Source organism: Macrobrachium nipponense, chromosome 5, assembly GCF_015104395.2.
Source record: "Macrobrachium nipponense isolate FS-2020 chromosome 5, ASM1510439v2, whole genome shotgun sequence".
Classification (NCBI taxonomy): domain Eukaryota; kingdom Metazoa; phylum Arthropoda; class Malacostraca; order Decapoda; family Palaemonidae; genus Macrobrachium; species Macrobrachium nipponense.
The window spans coordinates 77,531,073-77,552,746 of record NC_061107.1 but is presented as its reverse complement, the minus strand read 5'-3'; the positions used below and the strand labels follow the sequence as shown (position 1 = coordinate 77,552,746).

The 21,674-nt window shown below is 39.4% G+C and overlaps 1 protein-coding gene across 7 annotated transcripts in view; it reads right to left on the bottom strand.

Annotated features, from left to right (window-relative positions):
• LOC135215433 (rho guanine nucleotide exchange factor 7-like) overlaps positions 1-21,674 on the bottom strand; it is a 126,801-nt gene that overhangs the window by 11,392 nt on the left and 93,735 nt on the right. For 6 of the 7 annotated variants that reach the window (XM_064250081.1, XM_064250080.1, XM_064250085.1 and 3 more), the window contains 3 exons: positions 14,248-14,402; positions 1,593-1,682; positions 838-934 (listed from right to left, as the gene is read on the bottom strand). In XM_064250081.1, the coding sequence (XP_064106151.1) occupies positions 838-934; positions 1,593-1,682; positions 14,248-14,402 (342 nt within the window). The other variant, XR_010314681.1, reaches the window with a different exon arrangement.

Genomic DNA, 21,674 nt, shown 5'->3' with positions numbered 1-21,674 from the left:
TTCACAAATAGGAGAATTTTCTGTGAATAATGTGGATATACGTTCCAAGGAAAAATCTGCAATTGGGTGAAACTGCGAATCAAGAACCACAAATAGGCGGAGGTCGACTTTAATGTGAACTGACCTACAAAAACGAAGCTTACATAAAAACAGATTTTTATAAACAAAAGAGACTCATAAAAATTTGTTGCTAGTCTTTGACATTTCAGTCATTCATAAAGTGAATAGACAGATGGCAGTCTACCAGTACTCTTGCATTCTCATGAGCAGACTGATCAATCTCAGTCAACTCCTTCCCTCATGTTTTGTCTAATCAACGAGATGTAAAAAGATAGTGGGTTTGGAGGAAGTAATTCAATATGAGTGATAGGTATGCATAAAAAATTTTGTTTTCAAGAATTAAATTTTCTCATCACAAACCCACTACTTATTACACTAACTCCCAATTTAGGGAATTTAGGCAGGGGAACCAAACTTCTGAGACTATCGAGTTTACTCAGAAGTCTTCCTGGCCTGATCTAAAACCCAGAAAACAGTGCAGTATTTGATTTCTCAGGGTATACAGACACATGTGATCACAAGTTACAAAAGCCCAATATATAATGCATCTGACAACTCTAGTATGAAAAGACCCAATTAGATGTAACGGGTTTATAATAAATACATTAAAAATCTGTACAAATTTTCATTACTATTTCAGACAGCATAAATGACACCTACAGTATTTGATAAAATAAAGAAAATGGCATTAAAAATACTATACAATAATGAATTTATAACTTGAGGGCAAGCCAGACAAATGAATTTGAAAAGAATGATTACCACTGACAAAATTACCTTTTCGTTTGCCATGTTTGGGATTTTTCTTCTCGTCACGAACTGATAGCCCAGGCCTTAAAGGGGGAGAGGGCTTTAAACATGACATACTCCAAACCTGGAAATATAAGATAAAAATTACATGGAGTTATATGGATATAGAAAACAATCTAAAAAACAAAGAAATGTTACCTTATTTATTTTTGAAATTGAAAGGCAGTGGTAAAGTCACAACACCATATGGTCATTTGTTTCAAAACAGATTCAGTTTAGCTTCTATTACACGAGGTCAATGAATACCAGTAGTGTGTGCTTTTCATAACTTCAAGAACTTTGAATGTCCTATCAACTAACTTCTTAACTGATGCTTTTTTTAGAATATAGATTGCAGTACATATTCTGGCCTCCTACGAATAAAAAAGGTCTAATTGATGGTTTTAGTTTGTCTGCTCTTGCACGTGTTCCCTCTAGTCTTTCTCTTGGGATACTACTCCCAATAGTGCTCCTTAAGTGGAGTCTAACTAGAGCATAGTATAAAATCAGTATAAAATCATTTCGTCTATTCCCTTGTAGTAAGTTAATGTTTAATGCTTCCTAGTATTTTTGGGGTGGGGTTTCTTTATAATTTCTAAGCTTTGCTTACATGTTGTAAGTCACTAGTGAAAGGACATTAGATCTTTCTCCTGATGACATCTCTACTTCTTTATCAAGTAGCTAATATTTGGTATTTTTGTTTTCAAGGCTTTAAACTTTATAATAATAAATGTTGTACTAACCTTACCACCTGGAGGTCTGCAGTGTCTTACAGGAGACTCTGAACTACTGGTAACACTGGAGACGCTACCCTGACGTGGCACCATTTGAGACTGCAGAGGAAAAAGAAAAGAATCAATGCTTGAATATATAATCCTTGGTGATGATTAAATTTATGAATAAATTTTTTGAGAAAATAACTGAAGGGCTCTACATAAATAAAGCACCTGAACAAGATATTATGTTGAGACATACAATACCATGTTAATATTTTGAAAGCAAAATTTCCAAACTGACACAGATTAAAATATTTTTCATAGTTGCCTTTTGAAAAGAACAGTAGAATTTCTTTGGTTCATATTCTATGAAGGACACAAGATAAAAAAATAAAGCACATCAAAGAAATGCAAAAAGCTGAAAAAATCAATTTGCCACAGTCAACCAAAATTATTATTAGGTTCATGTTTAATATGTAACCCACTCCTTTGGAACAATCATAAACAATTATCTTGAGAAATATTTTTCCTTATGCATGACATCACTGTTAGAAAAAAGATTATAGAATACATTTAACAAATAAAAAATCTAAAAGTACTTCATATTTTCTCATTTCAAATAAGAGTTTCAAAAATCCGAAGAATCAAACTGGAAAGAATTGTAATAGAGCAAATCTGTAACCTGCAATAAGTTTCACCAAACTATCAAAGACATGTACACAAAGCATGCCTCTGCAGTAACAAAGAAATGACACAGTGTATATTGTAGGAAAGGCTGATTTTTGAGTGAAAGATATATTAAATATAAATCCTCATACTCCTTAAACAACGTGTGAGACAGAAGTAAAAATCCAGCAGTGTAAAATGATTTTACACGAAACCGATTATGTTACTAATTCAAATCTGAATAATTGTTATCCTAGGGTTCAAAAGCTTTAGCATATGACACTTTCTTCCACTCAATAGTACTGATGGCTCAGAATCATGCCTAGGAATGATGTTGCAGACCACATTTGCTAACTAAAATTCCTCCTAAACTTCTTCACCATACTGTCTCAAGCAGTGCTGAGGACCTAGATTATGTTCTTCATTGTCAAAGTTGGATATTATGCTTGGAAAGGAGAGATAATGCCTTAATACATAGTTGAATGAGAGAGGTGATCTTAAAAGCCAAAGGAACCAGTTTTGAGTTTTATAGAGGGATGACCTTCAGATCTGTATTTAAAAGCAAGTGAAATTAATGTGATTCTTAACCCTTAAACGCTGAATGGACGTATTAAATGTCAAGTCAAAATGTCTCCCGTATGCCGAATGGACGTACCATATGTCGACTCAAAAAAGTTTTTTTAAAAATTCGCGGAAAAATACTTATAGGCCTACCAGCCGAAAACTTTTGAATCACGCGCCTTGGGGGATGCTCGGAGTTCACGGATCAAGGTGTTGTTTTCTTTACAATCGTTACACAGACGCGCAAGCGTGAATTTCTTTCTTGCCACACTAAAAAGTATCTGTGACACATCTCGGAAATTATTTCGTCACTTTGACATAATTTTTTTACCATTTTAAATTAACCGTTACATGGAGTATTATATATGAAAATGTGCGCATTTTTATGTAGAATACAACAAAAAATATTCATGATTGTAGCTTTTATCAGTTTTGAGATATTTTCATATAAATAACGATAATTGCCAAAATTTCAACCTTCGGTCAACTTTGACTCTACCGAAATGGTCAAAAAACGCAATTATAAGCTAAAACTCTTATATTTTAGTAATATTCAATCATTTACCTTAATTTTGCAACTACTTGGAAGTCTCTAGCACAATATTTCGATTTATGGTGAATTTATGAAAAAAATAACATTTTCTTTACGTCCGCGCGGTAACTCTTCCGAAAAAATCATACGTGCGATTGTGGTAATGTTTGCACCATTTTAAATTAGCCGTTACATAAAGTTTTATATATGAAAATATGCGCAATTTCATGTCGAATACAACAACAAATAATTGAAGGTTGTAGCTTTTCTCATTTTTGAAATATTTGCATATAAATCACGATAAATAGAAAAAAAAACCACATTCTGTCAACTTTGACTCAACCGAAATGGTAAAAAAACGCAATTGTAAGCTAAAACTCTTACAGTTTAGTAATATTCAGTCATTTATCTTCATCTTGAAACAAATTCGAAGTCTCTAGCACAATATTTAGATTTATGGTGAATTTAAAAAAAAAACCTTTCTTCCCTCCGCGCGCGGATTCTCCGCCACAAATCTCCGAAATGCGTACGTCCCATTCTTGGAATATTTGCTCCGTTTCATATTAGGCATTTCATAGAGTTTTATATATGAAAATGTGCGCAATTTCATGTAGAATGAAATGAAAAATATTTGAAGGTTGTAGCTTTTCTTATTTCCGAAGTAATTGCATATAAAAAATATATATAAAAAAATTCTACATTCGGTCAACTTTAACTCGTCAGATATGGTCGAAAACTGCAATTGTAAGCTAATACTCTTACAGTATAGTAATAATCAATCATTGTCTTCATTTGAAAGAAATTGGAAGTCTAGTACAATATTTAGATTATGGTGAATTTTTGAAAAAAAATATTTGTTTACGTTCGTGCGTTACGAATTCATGCATTATTTTGTGATAATATTTTCTCTGTGTTGCTTTTATCATTTTACAATGTGTTATATACCAAAATGATCGCAATTTAGTGTACATTACAACGATTAAAGTAACTTGTTACCTTTAACCGTTTTGCGCACAGCGCGGTTTGAATACAATTATATATGAAATTTCGTTTTTGCGCTATCATATATCGCATTATTTATATATGATAATGATGATTTTTTTCATTTCTGATGGTTGCATACTAAACTTCAGCCAATGACAAAAAAAGGAGTAAAAAATGAACTCTTAATCTTGAAAACTAAGCGCGCTGTGATTTTTTGAAAAAAATATTTTTTCCGCTTCCATGCTCACTCTGAAACACCTCCGGCACACGGGAGACAATTTTTTTTTTTTTACCGCTTCGGCGTTTAAGGGTTAACATTCTTGAATCCTAAAGAGGTCTTTCTGAACGGTGAACATTTTATCATAAATCTAGAAGAAATCAGTCTTGTTCAACACTTGCATGGCATTCTAACTATAACATAGTACTATATTATTTGCTTCAGAATTATCAGGAACATCTTTGTAACCTCCTCATCAAATCCTGACTTGCTTTTTTAAAGTGCTTGAATTCCTCATAAATTGCAAGAATTATCTTGCAGTAATCTGGCCCTTGATATCTATCCTTCACATCAATAAACCAACTATTTATATTCTACACCAACATATACTGGAACCGTTTTATCTCCGAAAATGCAAAACACATTTTGTTTGTAGTGCCATAACCATGCTTAAGAAAATGGTCACTCTCCATGTATCAAGAAATTACATAAATACACTGTCTGATGTTTTCAGAATTAATATTTGAACAAATTACCAATACTTATAATAATCTTTAAGGTTTAAATGCTTACTCATACACCTTCATGACAATACACAATGAATCAAAGCATTGTTGAAATCACTCAAGATATTTCCCATATAGGACACTATAATAAAAATAGAAATCCAGAGAAAAACTGCATTCTCCTACAGGACTATCTGGTACTACTAATGTAGGAATTATGAAACTGAAGTAATCTGACCTACATACAGTGTTAGTCTGAAAACACATCTATGCTAACTACTTGACAAATAAATGCTACACAAAATAAAAAAAAAGCAAGATTTAATACAATAAATAATAAAAGTAATTTTAACATACTTACAAGAATTCAAACATGATTAACCATACAAAAGAGAAAAGCTTTCTTACCTCCACACAAAAATCTACATACATTTAAAAAAATACCTCATGATACTAGGTGCAGCACTACAATCATTGCATTACCAGTTTTTATGTGAGGGAGTACAAAGGATGAACAATGCTAAAGAACACTCAGCATACTGTTTGACCACCACAGAATTGGACAAATGGGAATAATGAATAAGGTAAGACAATAATATATTTAGTGCTTGCTAATCTAAATTTCAGTTGGATCAAGGTTAAAAGTAAAATATGAGGTTTGTTTGTTGTATGGATAAAAATGAACTATGCTTTCCTGTAAAAACAAGGAACAAAAAAATTGAAAACTATTTTCTAGAACAATATACCTGGATTAATTTAAAGTGGTTCAAGACAATGATAACTACTATACTGATTATTATTATTCCAACGTACTACTGACCATTTCAAGCCCTAAAATGCATAGGTTTTCTTAAATATCTTTTTAAATAACAACTGTATCTTCCTAAAAATTTGGCACAACTTGTTTTACACCTTCCGCTAATATATGGCAATATAATTAAGTACCCTGAATTAATAATTAAGACACTTTACTCAGGAAATTTTCAATTTCCTCAGTATTAATAGTAAATATACAAACACCTGTCATGGGCTTAGCCAAAGAGTTAGGGCCCAAGAGTTAGGAAAGAAGCCCCGCCCACTCCTCTCTTTCTTACTCTGTCTGATACTTATGAATGGAATAGTATACTACCATATGCTTTCTTTAAGTTTTAAAATGTACACGAACTACCATTTATTACTGATTACTTTTCATAAAGCCATTTGTATGTTTTTTTTATTTATCATGTACATTTCTTATCTATTTCCATGAGAATGGTGTGGTAGTGGGAACTTTAGATTATTATTGGAGATATAAATATGGAAGGAAAAAAACAGCTCATAGTTTATTTAAAAGTAAGATCACTATATACATTATTTTATTATATATATCCAATAAAGTATGTACAATATATACAGAAATTTTACAGATTTTGAAGTAAATTTTTGCAGTAACCATGAAAACAGCATAGACATACAAAATAAAAAACTGGTGGAAAAATATATCAAAACTTATTAATTACAGGACTGTATATACACATGTATAAGGATATTTCAGCTCACTCCCCATCACTGTCTAAAAACAGATCGTCCTCGTCATCATTGGCAACGTTGACAACGATTGGATCTATGCAATCCCGGACGTTGTCAGTAAGCCAGTATTCGTTCTCGAAAGCTTGACTTTGTTGGACAGCTCCTTCCCACACCTGTTTAGTGACAGCAAACCTTGCTTCCTCCAATCTGGCCTTTAGGTCTGCCCTGATGAAATGCCGTAACGATGAACGTACATATAGCTTCATATGCGCCAATACCTGCTCGATGGCATTGAGTTCAGGATGGGCGGGTGGATGCTGGACGACAATATAAACACACCTGAACAGCTTGTAACTACTGCCCCTCTAATTTTCAGCGGGTATATTTTCCAGCACATATATATAATACTCTACATTAACCAAGAGGTCATAATAATCTCCCAAAATAATGAAACACAAATAAACTTTATTGCATCAACTAATTTAGATACATAAAACAATAATCCATAAAGTAATTTAAAAATTTAAAACACTATGCGTACATCATAATCGTAGTACGGTACACTTTCATTCATATTTTATTAACAGGGAGAGAAATAAGTGGGCGGGCCGTCTTTCCTAATGGTATCCAAGTCTCAGTCAAATGCAAAGAAAATTGGAAATGTTCAAGAGTAAAGTGCCATTATTAATAATTTTAGATACTTAGTTATATTGCCATACATTAGCGGAAGGTCTAAAACATGTTGGGCCAAAATTTCAAAACGATACAGTTGATATTTAAAAAGATATTTAAGAAAACCTATGCATCGCAGACCTTGAAATGGTCTATAGTTTAATTGAAACAATCTTTCCTGAGGGTTTCAAGTGAGAAGTAAAAATTGGCGGCAGGAAAAAAAGTTTTCCTTCTGTCAATGAATATAGTAAAAGCCAAATACCAATCCAGCTGGGGCTGTAGGGTACCTACAACCTCCTGAATGGAACAAATGAAAAGTACAGATGTGTTAAGAAGCATACCTTTTTACACACAAAAACAGAGTAGTACTCCTGATTTTCTGGTGTTATTCACCATTTGATAGGATGCTATGGTAGACTAGCCTCTTCCTCATTTTATTAATGTTTGTTCATTGTGGGCCCATCAATCATTGCCATACTTTTGTGCAATGGCTCTCCTATCACACCAACCTGTCCCAAGGACTGTGACTATCAACGTTTTTTTCTTTTTTTATTTAGAGCAATTTCTCTTAATTCTTGTACAGTATCACTTGAGGTTGACTATGCTTTTCAATATACATCTGGGGCTGCATTAACTTCTTTAATACAGCCCATGGCTTTACTTTGATCTTCCAGTCCCAGTGAATACATATAAATTGTGCCTTATGGAAGCATCTCACATAATTAAAGGCTATTTCAAGAAGAATAGGCTAGTAAAAACTATTTTACTATAAAAAATAGTATTTTAATGATTCCAGTCCTCTTTTCTCTCCATATAACCTTCAAATGTTTTCGTTAGTTTGGCATTCAATATTCATGCTACAATTTAATTCAAGAAATTTATAATCAAAGTGTCTTCCTCCCTTCTCCACACTCTTTGGCCTCCAGAATGGTACAAAAGAAAGACTGATTATGGAGAGGCTTCATACAGATGGTCTGGACATGGACAATAGTCTTTTCTTCATTCACACACATAAGTTGATGCAACTGGACAGCCATTTAACAGGCTTAAGGCAATTTATGAATAATGGATTGTTTTGAAAAATGTATACAGTTGTAAAGAAAGTTGTTTAATCCCTGAAATCGAAATCACAATAGTTTAAATATTTCTATAAAACCTCTGTTCCCTATTCTTATCATATCAACTTAACCACTCACGGTCCTAAGGACTTCCTGCCTAATAGTGTGTGTGTGTGTGTGTGTGTGTGTGTGTGTGTGTGTGTGTGTGTGTGTGTGTGTGTGTGTGTGATATTTTTTATTCACCAATGATTACCATGTTTATGCTACATGGTAGCCTTATCCTATCCTATGGGATGATGGCCAATGAAGGTTTGCTAGATTCAGCAAGTTTCATGACCAAGACTGGCCTATGGACTGATAAGCTGAGGATCAGAGTTTTTTATATAAAGGGAATAATTATGGAATATAATTTAGAAGCCAAGCAAAGATCATTACATACTCTGAAAACATAAAAATTCCAAATGAATACCTGACTTTGCTATAATAATGTTATTCAAAACGTAACAACAAGAATGAATCGACCTGATAAAAAAATCACAATGATAAAGAGAAGACATTACTAAAATATGAAACAGTACAAACTTTCCAGAGTATTCAATAACAGGGAAACAGTTGTCACATGGTATATAGATAGGATACAGAAGCAAAATTATTTTACGTACTGTAAAATCAATAGCAAAATCTCTCTTCTTACAGTTTTGTCATGAAAAATTCAATAGCTTTCATTATCTGAACAAAGTTGACTTTCATTAGTATATTACACAAAGAAAAATACTTAACAATGATGTACCTAAAAAGCAAAAGAATTATTAGTATAAAATCAATAATATCTCATCATGCATGTTACACAAAAGTCTATATAGCTAATGAGATTAATTAATAAAACATACAGTACATTAATACCATACAATGGTGATACAAATACGTAACAATAATCTACATTGTAACTAGAAAAAGCAAGGTATCTAGCCAGTAACTGCAGGTAATTTCAACTTTATAAAATGGAGAAGTTTTCACAATATGGAGTTTACTACAAAGCTACAAGCAACAATGTCTGTCACATGTAGACTTTTACAAGCCATAAAAATATGTTTTAGTTCTAAGTAAGTTAATATCAAAGACTAAGAGAAGCACTTGTTAGACTTCAGGAATACAGGAGCTTCAGTTTTTGTTTTGAAAATCCCAAAGTACTCAGAAAAATTATAAAACATGATATAAAATGCTGAACTGATAAATTACAATGTGATGCAAAAATTATAATTACAGTATCCCTATTCCTTTCATAACGACTGCCAAAATCCATATGACTGAAAATCTATACACAAATGAGCCTATATTTCTTATAAAAATTACCTTTGATACTATCATACACAAAAGGTAATCAAAAAGTAAAAATAAAGTTATTGCCTTAGTAATAATGAGTTCATACGGTTCATATGAAAAAGCATCAGCACAATATACTTCAACTAAAATGGTTACTTCCAAAAGTTGAAGATTTAGCTATCTAAATGTGCTAATTTTTCTGAATAACAAATCTTATTGCTACATTATCTACAACTAAGCAATGCACCATCAACAAAGGCTACCTAATAATTAAGAGTTAAGCAATGTGACGGGTGAATCCAAAGACCTATTTAATAATTGCTGTGCTAAATGAACTACCTACTCTTCCTTTAAGAATTGAATCATGTGCAATTCCTGGATAACTACCTACAGACTACTTAACCCTAACTTACTTCATAAAAGCACTGATAACATCATTAAGTGAACACTAAGTAAATACCCCATGTTTTCCATATGCTTTAACTTTAAACCAAAACCTACAATGGGCTAATTTCTAAACTAAGAAATTTTTATAACAATGCCAAAAAGTACATATTATGATAACAAGATTTGAACAGTCTTGTTACTAAGTTTTTATACTGTTATAAGAAAAACCTAAATATTGCAAGACAATTCTATATTCATAGCAACTATGTGCAGATCAATTACCAAAGTTGACATTTTTTATATTACTTGTTCTAAGAAAGTAACCACTACTCACTGGATAAGAAATAGTTGCACAAGCCACCATGGTATGTCTCAATACATACTCAACGCTTATGCATTTGATAAATATTTATTCATTATAACAGCACAACTGAATAACACAAAAACTAAAACTTATAAGACAACTTGTTACAATGTCCTGATATATATATAAAAAAGGATTGAAATTACAAAGGAAACAAAAGATGTGAATATCACCAATGAAGGAAGAACTCAAGAGAATCCTAACAGCCTAATGACTGAATTATATAAGGAACACTTGCCTCAGTTTTACATGCAGACACCCAATGCAAATCAGTGCCACATGACTAAACTCATTGAATGACTAATTTAAAACTTCGGCTAAAAGTTCAAGCATATTTAAAAGATGGTTTTAATGCTATGTTAAGTAAAATTACCTAATTACCCATAATTACTTCAATTTCTAGATAAATCTTTATTAATAGTCGTTAATTTGCATCAATAAGAGGAATTTATATAAATTATTATATTAAACTCCTGCACATTTCCTAACAGTGAATGGTTTGCATAATGATGGTTTAGTGTAAATGCACTCCAGATTTCACTATTGGTATCACAGTTGATTTACCTCCACAAAAGTGAAACATAGGCTGTACCTCAGCAGGCACAAATGTAAGCACAGGCAAGGTGTGCTTAACTGCAGAAATCCTGGGCCAAGGAATATACGTAATCAGATAAATATATAGGTATCAAGCATAACTACAATATATTTACATATACAGAAATTATAGGCAATTACCTAATCATTGTAACAAAAAACCAATTCTTGGTACTCTTGGCAGACTCAAAATCAAATCTATTAAAGAAAATAAATTTAGTCTCACAAGTAGCATTACTTTGGTTCTAATAAAACTTATTAAAAAAGTGAGACCTTTACTTCAAAGAAACCTGCAGAAACTACAAAAGATACCTTGCTTTTCTTGTGGATGGAGACAGAAGACAGGAGTTTTGGAAGACTCTTGGAACGCTGAATGGGCCAAGACATCAGCAGATTTTTGGGTTTAGGGGGAAGATCAGGCTTACTCTTGTTAGTGTTTCTATCTGCACCTGAAACTCCAAATGAAGCTAACCTATCTGACTCACTTGCCTCTACACTATCATCAACAGACTGGAATGGCTGCAATTTGCAGTAAATAGAGGATGTAAACGTGGTTGAATCACTAACACCAGTACAAAGAGATTGCGATGAAGCCCTTCGATGAAAATCAACGTCTAAGCCCTCCGAAGAATCCCTCACATGGAAAGGATTGCCATCCCTACTGCAGCACTCATTAAAACTGTGTAAGCTTGACAGTTCATAACAAGAATTATTGCTATTACTGCTTGACTCTTGTGATCCTTTCAATCTACCTTTAATTGCATTCAAACATTTCCTATTAGGAACAACTAATTGTTCCTGAAATTCTGGAGTAATTTCAAAAGTCTGATAATTCAACTTTGGAATAACTGTTATTTGTGATATTTGAGAAGACTGAGATTCAAAACTTGGATTTCGTGGAATGGAAGGAGAACAATGGATATCTAAATGTGATGGAACATTTTGTAACTTCGCTTTAACTACTGGATTAGAATGATGAGCAGTTTCTTTACTGTCATTTTTGTTTAAAGTTGTGCTTGATGAGCTCTGAGGTACAATGTGGACTCTAACTGGATGGCCATGGCTGAAATTGGTTTGAGTTGATGTTGACTTTGACAAGGGCTTTACAACTGCTCCACTCATACCTCCCCTTCTAACATGGTATGAAGGCTTCAGGAAATTTGGTTTAGGTGGAACTTCTGGCTTTTTATCTGCTCTGAATCTCAAATAGTCTTTTTTTAATTTGTCTAAAGCTAACATTTTTGGACAAACACTGGCCTTCATCCACCAATGAGCATAAAGGCCTGACCTAAAGACTAAATCTTCCCGGTTACTTCCTGAATATGTTGTGCAAAGTACAGGAGGATGAGATGATGGAGAATAACGCAGAGAACCAGACCCATACAAGGAGGAAATAGAATCTGTTGTATACGACAAAGGATTTGAAGTATATGGTGTTGTCATTGGGGTTGGCAATAAACTATCAACATCACCACTGCAATCTGGTGTTAATGGACGTATCTGGTAAGAGGACTCACATCTAGATAATTTTGCTCCAGAAAATTGTGAAGACTGAGAACAGTGGGATAAGCATGAACCACGACCTATTCCTGGCGTTTCACTCCTTAAAGGACAAAACTCTAAATGGTGAACTATGTCTGCAAGGCCAGAATCAGATGACCTGTGACTATATGACTCACAGCTACAAACTTTAGATGGATTTTCAACATCACACACCAACTGAACAAAATGACTTGAAAACTTCACCTTCTGTAAATCACAGTCCACTGGTGTTGAAACACTCAAGTTGGGTTCACTGTGAGATACAGTCATAGATACAGGAACATGCTTTCTCTGACTTTCATAATAATCTCCTCCATCATTTCCCATTTCATCACCACTGCAGGAAGACACATAGTACACAACATTGGGTTTTGACTTGAAAGGGAAGCCAGTCTTCAAAGGCTCAAATTCAGAATATCTTTTTTCAAGCACCATTATATCATCAGAGGAATTGGAATTTTCATATATGGTTTTATTACAGATGTTTGGTGTACTATCAGAAAGCTCATCACTTCCCACAGAGGGTATTACACTGGGAAGGGTAATTGGATTAGCAGGAATATTCAAAACAGATGAATGCACTATCTTTGGCTCTACATTGGCATCTCCTGATTTACAAATATAATCTGAACTCAGCACTGGAAGAGATGCAGAATTTGTAACACCCCCAAACTGATCAGCATCGGATGACAAATAGTCCTTGTTATCATTGATGTTGCAAGAACAAGACTTTTTAGATCTTGTATGTCTAATTCCTTCTACACCTATGTAAGGAGAAAAATCATCAGGAAGAACTTTACTTTCTGTAGAAACAGTAACTGCCATAGTCTTCACAGGAATCTCATGTGTAGCACTATAAAAAGAATCTTCACTTGAAACACTTTTGTAACCCTTAATATCTGGAGAATCTTCAGAACACAATTTAGAACAAGTCATACCTGTTGATATCTCCCCATAAGAATGCATTTCATCTGGTTTATATAATCCTAAATTAGAGTCCTCGGGATTATAGTAGCGAACATACCCATAAGGATTGCTACCATCTGTAGATACACCAGATTCTGAACTAGAAACAGATGCACTCAATTCTTTGCCTTGATATCGCCACTTTTGGAGATTGCTGGTTGAGAGTGGTAATGTCATATTTTCTGTTGTTAAGAGTGGAGTAACAGTAACTGCAGTTTTAATCTTTACTTTTGGTTCAGCCCAAATACATCCTTCAATTGATGACTCACTTGTTTCAGAGCTCTCTGTCGAAGACCTTTTCTTAACTTTTACATCACATATAGTATCGTCACCAGAATCATCACTTGAGGAGCAACCTGTCAGAATTGAGCACTCTGTCCTGTGCCTCCGTAGCTGCACGGTTTCAACCTGACTTTCATCTTGTTTGTCTCCAGATAAGTATCGCAACAACTTTTTAGTAATAACTTTCCTTCTATACATATTACTAAAAAATTTCGTAAGAACTGTATATGGTCGGCCCATATACATTTTTTCACAAGTCTGCTCTGATAACATCCGAGTAGTTAAATTTGGCTTAGTTATGATCACTTGAGGTATTTTACAGATACACACCACAAGATTAACTGCACTCTCACCATCATGACACCCTTCTTTCCCTATACTGCCATCATTATCATCACTATATTTCACTCCTGGAAGACTCATTGCATCAAGAAAATAAGGTAACCCACAAGTCATGCATAAATATCTGGAAGAAGGATGAAGAGTAGATTCTTCAGTCACATACGGCCAATCACTTACATGAGATGAGGATACATGGGGTGAGGTTAGGGAGGATTTATGTGGGGTGAAATTGGTAGATCTGGCTAATCGACTCTGCTGACTCAAAACCTCAACCCACTGCAACTGGTCTTCCTTTGTCTGACATAAGGCAATAATGCGCTCAGCTGAAGGACCTGAAAAAATACAGTATACTTAATATGATATTCATGTTCCAATGATGAGATATAAGGAGAGTGAGTATATCAATAGCTCAAACTATCTTGAGATCATAGGCTTTCAGTTTCTGATATTAATATGACCACTGACCAATCTTTCACTCACAAATTTCATTATAGAATCTCATTACAAAAGATCATACCTTTGTTCTCTAAACAATTAAAGCAATGTTACAAGCACTAGTTTGACAAGGCAGCAGTAATCACCACAAATATTAGCTATATTCTAGAGGATGCGCATAAATCTTGAAGAATTATAAGCCCTTTTTTATTTTATCATTATCACATATTCTTAATCTATGTTTAACTACGTATATATTTTATGAACTGAAATAAGAAGTGCATGGCTGAACACAGCAATTATTATTATTATTAAAATAATGAACTATTAACCTATTCCCAACTAATGGTATTTTTATTACAAATGTCTATCCTAGTAAGTTCAAATTAAATGTTTAAAGGCGAGTTTTCTGAATAGCTGTTCTATTCATGATTAATATTTCCTCACTTTTATACATAGGTCAGCAACCAGCTGTTGGCTATTTTACCACTTTTTGCTCATTTCCAGAATTTTTTTCTTATTTACCGTATGTATTCGCATATTATGCAACTTTTGAAACCTAATTTTGAAGTTAATTTTAAAGGGGTCGCATCATACATGTGGTATAAAATTAGCGTACCATCTATGCTTTCCAAAATCGGCAGATTGCAATAGTTACTATCGGAGGAAAACAGTAGATCTTTTAAAAAGTTATGCTTTACTTGTACTTCACTATATCCAATAATATTGTATGTATTCTCATATTACTATTGTGTTTTAAAATACAAAAGAGCGATCATGCGCCATTTGCATTATTTTGGTTTATACATGTTTAATGTTCTAGACTAACCATCTATAATTTCCAAATCCGTTGATAAAGGCACAATACCGAAGGATTTTTTACTTTTGTTTTACTCGGTAAAAGAAACATTTGGTACTTGAAACTATTATTTTTATTTTAGGATACACAGGTAAGTGAAAATTTATTAAAGTAAAAAATGCATAAAATTAATAAACTAAAACCCTCCAAAGTAGCTCTCCGTGTCCGTATCATCAAATAAGGCTCTGAATTCTTTGTCATCAAGGCAGTCATCATATTCGTTGTCTTCCAGATCATTGATAATTTCATCTTCATCTCCTGCATCTTCGTACAGGACATCGTCTTCACTTCCATCCATAGCATTTGATATTCCACATTTTTTAAATGCTGTAATTATCACATTTTTTTTATTGATTTCTGCCCACGATTCTTTAACCCACAAACACAATAGAGGCAAACCTGGAGCTTTCATCCTCCCTCCTTTCGTGAATGCTTTCTCTCCATCCAACATCCATTCATTCCACTTACTCCTGATGTTGTCTTTAAAAGGCTTATTAATTCATACGTCGAGAGGTTGACAAACGCTAATCAAACCACTGGGAATAACAGCTATATCCGTGTTTGTATCTCGAACACCTTTTAAAACAGAGTTCACTTGATGTGACCTAAACATATCCCAAACTAATAAACTTTTTTCTTTACATAAACCACCAGGCCTTGATGCCAAAACTCTCTTTAGCCAAGTCTTGCAGCCATCATCATTCATCCATCCTTTTTTGTGAACGCGGGCAATGATACCGTTCGGGAATTTTTCTTTAGGCATCAATTTCCGTTTGAAGATAACCATGGGGGGAAGTTTCGTCCCATCTGCCATACACGTTAAAATGACAGTAAAGTGTGTCCTTTCATGACCAGTAGTTTTGATTAAAATGGTTTTCTCTCCTATTTTATTTACGGTCGAGTTTGATGGCATGTCGAAGTTAAGCGGAGTTTCATCCATGTTGCCGATACATGATAATTCATAATTATTAGCTTTGCGGTGCTTTATTACAAATTTGAGGAAATATAACAATTTGTCGAAAATTGTATTTTTCCTAACTATACAAACCTGAGGTCCTTTAACAATAGGAATGTAACTTGCGGCAGCTGGAACCAGTCGTAAGCTTCGAACAAGGGAGTTCGGTAGTTAACTGCTTGTCCGACAGTCAGCGCACCGCGCGACTGGGTGGTGAAGATTCACTTTGCTTTAGGCCCAGGAAAAACACAGAGCGAGGGGTGGCATGAGGTGGGACTATGTGTAAAGGACCTCAGGTTTGAATAGTTAGGAAAAATACAATTTTCGACACGTTATTTGTTCCGATACAAATACAAACCATTTGTCCTTTAACAATAGGAAGACTCACTTCTTGGTGGGAGGAATCTGAGTCAATGAACAGACTGGTGTTCGTCCAACCTGGTTCCCTCCCTGGTCGTAAGAGCAGAGGGAGGGATCCTAGCCTCTGCCCAATGATCGGGGTATGTACCGCAGGATCAATGGTCAGACCTCTGGACCCAAGTAATAAGAGGGAGGCCAGCGTACCTCTTAAAACTAGCAAGCAAGAACTTGTTCCTATTGCAAGAGGCAATATGAAGTCATGGGTTTGTCTCTTGTTGGCTTCCACTCCCCCCCCCCCCCCCCCCCCCCCCCCCCCCCCTTGTTGGGGAAAGTGGTGGATAATCGCTCCTATCCCTAATGAAAGGGGTAGGATGGGGCTCGGTTGAGTAGCTCACCTGCATCGGTCTCCTGTTCCAGCGTAGTGATGACCGCGTCCCTCTGCCCACAGGTAGAGGGGGAGAAAAAGATGGGGAAGAGAAGCCAGTCACCCTCTCATTCACTCATCCATTCATGCAGTCACACAAGGATGCGATGCTGTTCTGTCTGCTCGGGTGCTGGGTAAGCTACACAACTTGTTGAGCAGCCACCACGGGTCCAAAGGAAAAAGTGTCCAAGGACCTGTGGGCTATATCCCGAAGGTAGAAGGTGAAGGTGGTCTGGTTGGTCCAGACCCCTGCCCTCACCACCTGCGCCACGGAGAAGTTCTTGCCGAACGCGAGGGAAGGACATACACCTCTGACTTCGTGGGTTCTCGGACGAAGGGTACGTCCTCCTGATCACCTCATGCAGCCAGAAAGAAAGAGTGTTCTTCGACACTTCTTTCTTGGTCACCCCGGTGCTAACGAAGAGGCGTTGACACTCAGGCCTGAGTTCCCAAGTTCTCTTCAGATAGCGCCGTAGCACCCTCACAGGACAAAGCAGCATCTCATCCGCATCGTTGTCGGTGAAGTCCAGTAGGGAGGGGATCATGAATGACTCAAACCGGTCGTCAGGGACCGAAGGACGAAGTTCGGGACGAAATCGAGCGTCACAGATCCCCCTCCCCTGGAATGCTTGACGTCGAAGGATAAGCCACGAAGTTCCCCTACTCTCTTCGCCTATGCCAGGGCCAGCAAGAAGAGGGTCTTGAGGGTCAGATCCCTGTCTGACGACTCTCGGAGGGGCTCGAAGGGTCTTCGGGTCAGACTCCTAAGGACGAGAGTCACATCCCACCCCGGGGGCCTGAGTTCCCTGGGTGGGCAAGACCTCTCAAAGCTCCTCATTAGCAGGGAGATATCGAACGAGTTTGAGATATCCACTCCCCTCAGTTTCAGGACTAGGGCCTGGGCGGCCCTGTATCCTTTGACTGTGGGGACGGAGACGAGCTTCTCTCGGCGAAGGAAGACGAGGAAATCCGCTACCTGCTGAAGAGTGGCTCTGAGAGGAGATAGAACCTGTCTACGACACCAACCACAGAGGATGGCCCACTTTCCCTGGTACACAGCTGCAGAGGACTGTCTGATGTATCCAGCCATCTATGTTGCTGCTCGGCGAGAAAAGCCTCTCGCTCGCAAGAGATGGTGGATAACAGCCAGCCGTGAAGATGAAGGGACTGGACTGACTGGTGGTACCGTTCCACGTGTGGCTGGACGAGAAAGTTGTGCCAAGAGGGAATCTCTCTCACAGCTCTTGCAAGAAGAGCCAGCAGGTCTGGATACCAAATGGCGAGGGCCACCAGGATCATCCGGAGATTCGGGGTGACCAGCACTCGGCTGATCACCTTCCGAATCAGACAGAACGGGGGAAAGGCGTAAACGAAGAGGTTGTCCCACGGGTGTTGAAGAGTGTCCTCTGCAGCTGCCCATGGGTCCGGCACAGCCGAGTAGAAAACCTAAAGTTTCCTGTTGTGCCAGGTGGTGAACAGATCCATGACTGGACGCCCCCACAGGTTGAAGAGCCTTTCCGCCACGTCTGGGTGTAGGGACCATTCGGTCCTTATCACCTGATCCCAACGGCTGAGCTTGTCTGCTACTACATTCCTCTTGCCTGGAATGTAGCGGGCTGACAGCTCTACCAAGTGAGCCACGGCCCACTTGTGCACCTGCAACATCAACTGGTGCAACAGGAGGGATACTAGGCCCCCGTTTGTTGACGTACGCCACTACCGTGGTGTTGTCGCACATCAACACCACCGAGTGTCCCATCAGGCGGTCCTGAAACTCTTGGAGAGCGAGGAATGCTGCCTTGAGCTCCAGGACATTGATGTGAAGGTGCTTGTCGTGATGATCCCACACTCCTGCAGCCAGCAACTCCTCCAGGTGTGCGCCCCATCCCTAGGTTGATGCGTCTGAAAACAGCAACATCTCTGGGGGGTGAGTGCGGAGAGGCACTCCTCTTACGAAGTTCCTGTCGTCCAGCCACCAGGCTAGGTCCTGCCTCACCTCCTCCGTGAGGGACACAGGGAAGTACGGCGGGTCTCTTGCCTGTGACCAATTCTCCTTTAGTCTCCACTGGAGAGACCGCAGGTGAAGACGCCCATGAGGGACTAACTTCTCGAGCGATGACTTGCCACTGCTGAGCTGGCTGTTCCTGCCAAGACAGGAACTGGTAGGCTGCCTCCCTGAATCTGCTGATCTGCGAGTCTGCGGGGAAGACTCGTCCTGCTACCGTACCGATCAGCATACCCAGGTACTTCATCCTCGAAGTTCACCACGATCCCCAGATTGCAGCAGAACTCGAGGAGTCGATCCCTGTCCAGTAGCAACTGCCAGCAGGAGCACCAGGACTAACCAATCGTCAAGATACCTCAAGAGACGTATCCCTGACGAGTGGGCCCTTGCAGACACCAGAGTGAACACTCGCGTGAACACCTGTGGGGCGGTTGAGAGACCAAAGCAAAGTGCCCTGAATTGGTACACCGTCCGTCGAGGATGAAGCGGAGGCACTTCCTGGAGGGCTGATGAACAGGTATCTGGAAATACGCGTCCTTCAAGTCCACGGAAAGCATGAAGTCGTTCTCCCTGATGGAGTCGAGCACGGAGTGTGCCGTCTCCATTGTGAACCGAGACTGGAGAACGAATCGGTTCTGGGGAGAGAGATCTATCAATGGGCGCCAGCCCCCCGAAGACTTCTCCATCAGGAAGACGGCTGTAGAAGCCCGGTGACCGATCCCTGACGATCTCCACGGCTCCTTTGCTCAGCATGGCTTGGACTTCCTGCCGAAGTGCTACGTCCTTGGATGTTCCGGGTACGTAGGTCTGAAGGTGGACCAGGTTGGAGGTGTGGGGTGGCCGAGACTCGAAGGGTAGTAGATACCCCTCCCGAAGGACGTCTACTATCCAGGTCTCTGCTCCAAAGCGCTGCCATGTTGCCCAATGGCTCGCCAGGCACCCCCCCCACTCCCGGCAGCAGGTGAGGGGGAACGCCGTCCCTAGCGTTTCCCACCTCTCTTCGGCTTCTTCTTCCCAGCTCCTCCTCGCAAGAAGGAGGGCTGGGAGGAGGGCTGGTTACGGTCGCTCCTAGAAGAAGTCGAAGGCAGAGTCTTTCCCCTGGGCCTCGACAATGTGATCGTCATGGCCGCAGAGGAAGCCCTAACTAAGCTCTTGGGCTTGGCCGCAGTAGCTAGAGGCTGCCCAGACGCCTTCGAGACTGCCTCGTGTACTAGACAGTCACTGTCATCAGTGCGCCGTCGCTCCACCACAGCGTCCACCATCTCTCTGGGGAAGAAAGAGGAGGAACTCCGCACCGATCCGTTGCGAAGACCCAGAGCCGCCTCACGCCCAGCCACCCTGGTCACTCGGGTGAGGACTGCGTCCCTACGCCAAAGAACCAGGTTTGCCATCTGGTGGGCTAGGTAGGAGATGGCTCTACCTCCAGACTGGCACAGTCTACCGAAAGCCAGGTCACCTTCAGGAGTGATATTTCCCGAAGTGGCCGCGACCTTAGACACCGTGAGGGACCACAGATCTAACCAGGAGACTGCTTGGAATGCCGCCATGGCGGTTGATTCCAAGGCGAGTGCCTCTTGCTGCGAAAACCATAAGTTCTCCGGCAGGAGCTGCGGCAGAGACACCCCCGGAGTTAGCCTAGCTAGTTCTGGGTTAACCTGTTTGGGCGGCAAAGGGTCCTCCGATGGCACGTAGAATCTCCCCTGTCACAGTAGAGGCGGGGGAAGTAGCTTGGAATACCTGCCAGACCGTAGCGAACCCTCCTGTCTGGAGACGAGAGTCCACCTGGCCTAGCACCGAGTCAGCCAGAGCCGATCGCGGCAGACCCACTGTCGTCTTGGGTTCCTTCTTAGGACCCCAGAACGACTCGAGCCTGGAAGTAGGCTCAGAGGGTGGGAGCGGCGATCCTTCCCCGAGGTCATTGTGCTGACGAATCAGCGCAATAACCTCTGCAAACCACCTCTGGATCTCGGGAGTGACCGCGTCTTGTGGAGTAGGACCGTCAAGTCCCTCCAACAAGAGCACCTCCCGAGACCCTCCTCCTTCCAAAGGACAAACTGCAACAGACCATTCCTGGTCTCCTCCTGCCACTTGCGCATACGACCTGGTTGGTCCTAAGACCGTGCCAGGCTCATAGGGCGTCGTGGTGGGACTGTGAGGAGCGCGCTCCTCACGGTCACTACGGACCACCTCGCTCTTCCCAGCGTAGCCCGAGGAAGTTGAAGGGATCAGAGAGGAAGACCTGGTGCTCCCCCCTCGCTCACTGGCAGAACCGGTGGGCTTGGGGGGGCTGCAGGCGATCGCCAACCGGCGGTGGCGATCGAGCTGCAGGCCTGGTCGCGCGGCTGGACCGAGAACGACGGCTCCGGTCCCAAGCGTCAGAAGAGCTGCTGCTGGTCCCCCTACCCGCCCGGTCCCGGTGGGAGCAGCGGTCAGGGGACCTGCAGAGTCCGCTGTCGGGGTGGGAGCGGGGCCTGTCCTCACGGCGCGTCGAGCCACTGGGCCGGTTCCAGCGACCGAGGGGACCTCTTCCTTGTCTCAACCCGCAGCCGGTCTGGGACCATCGTGT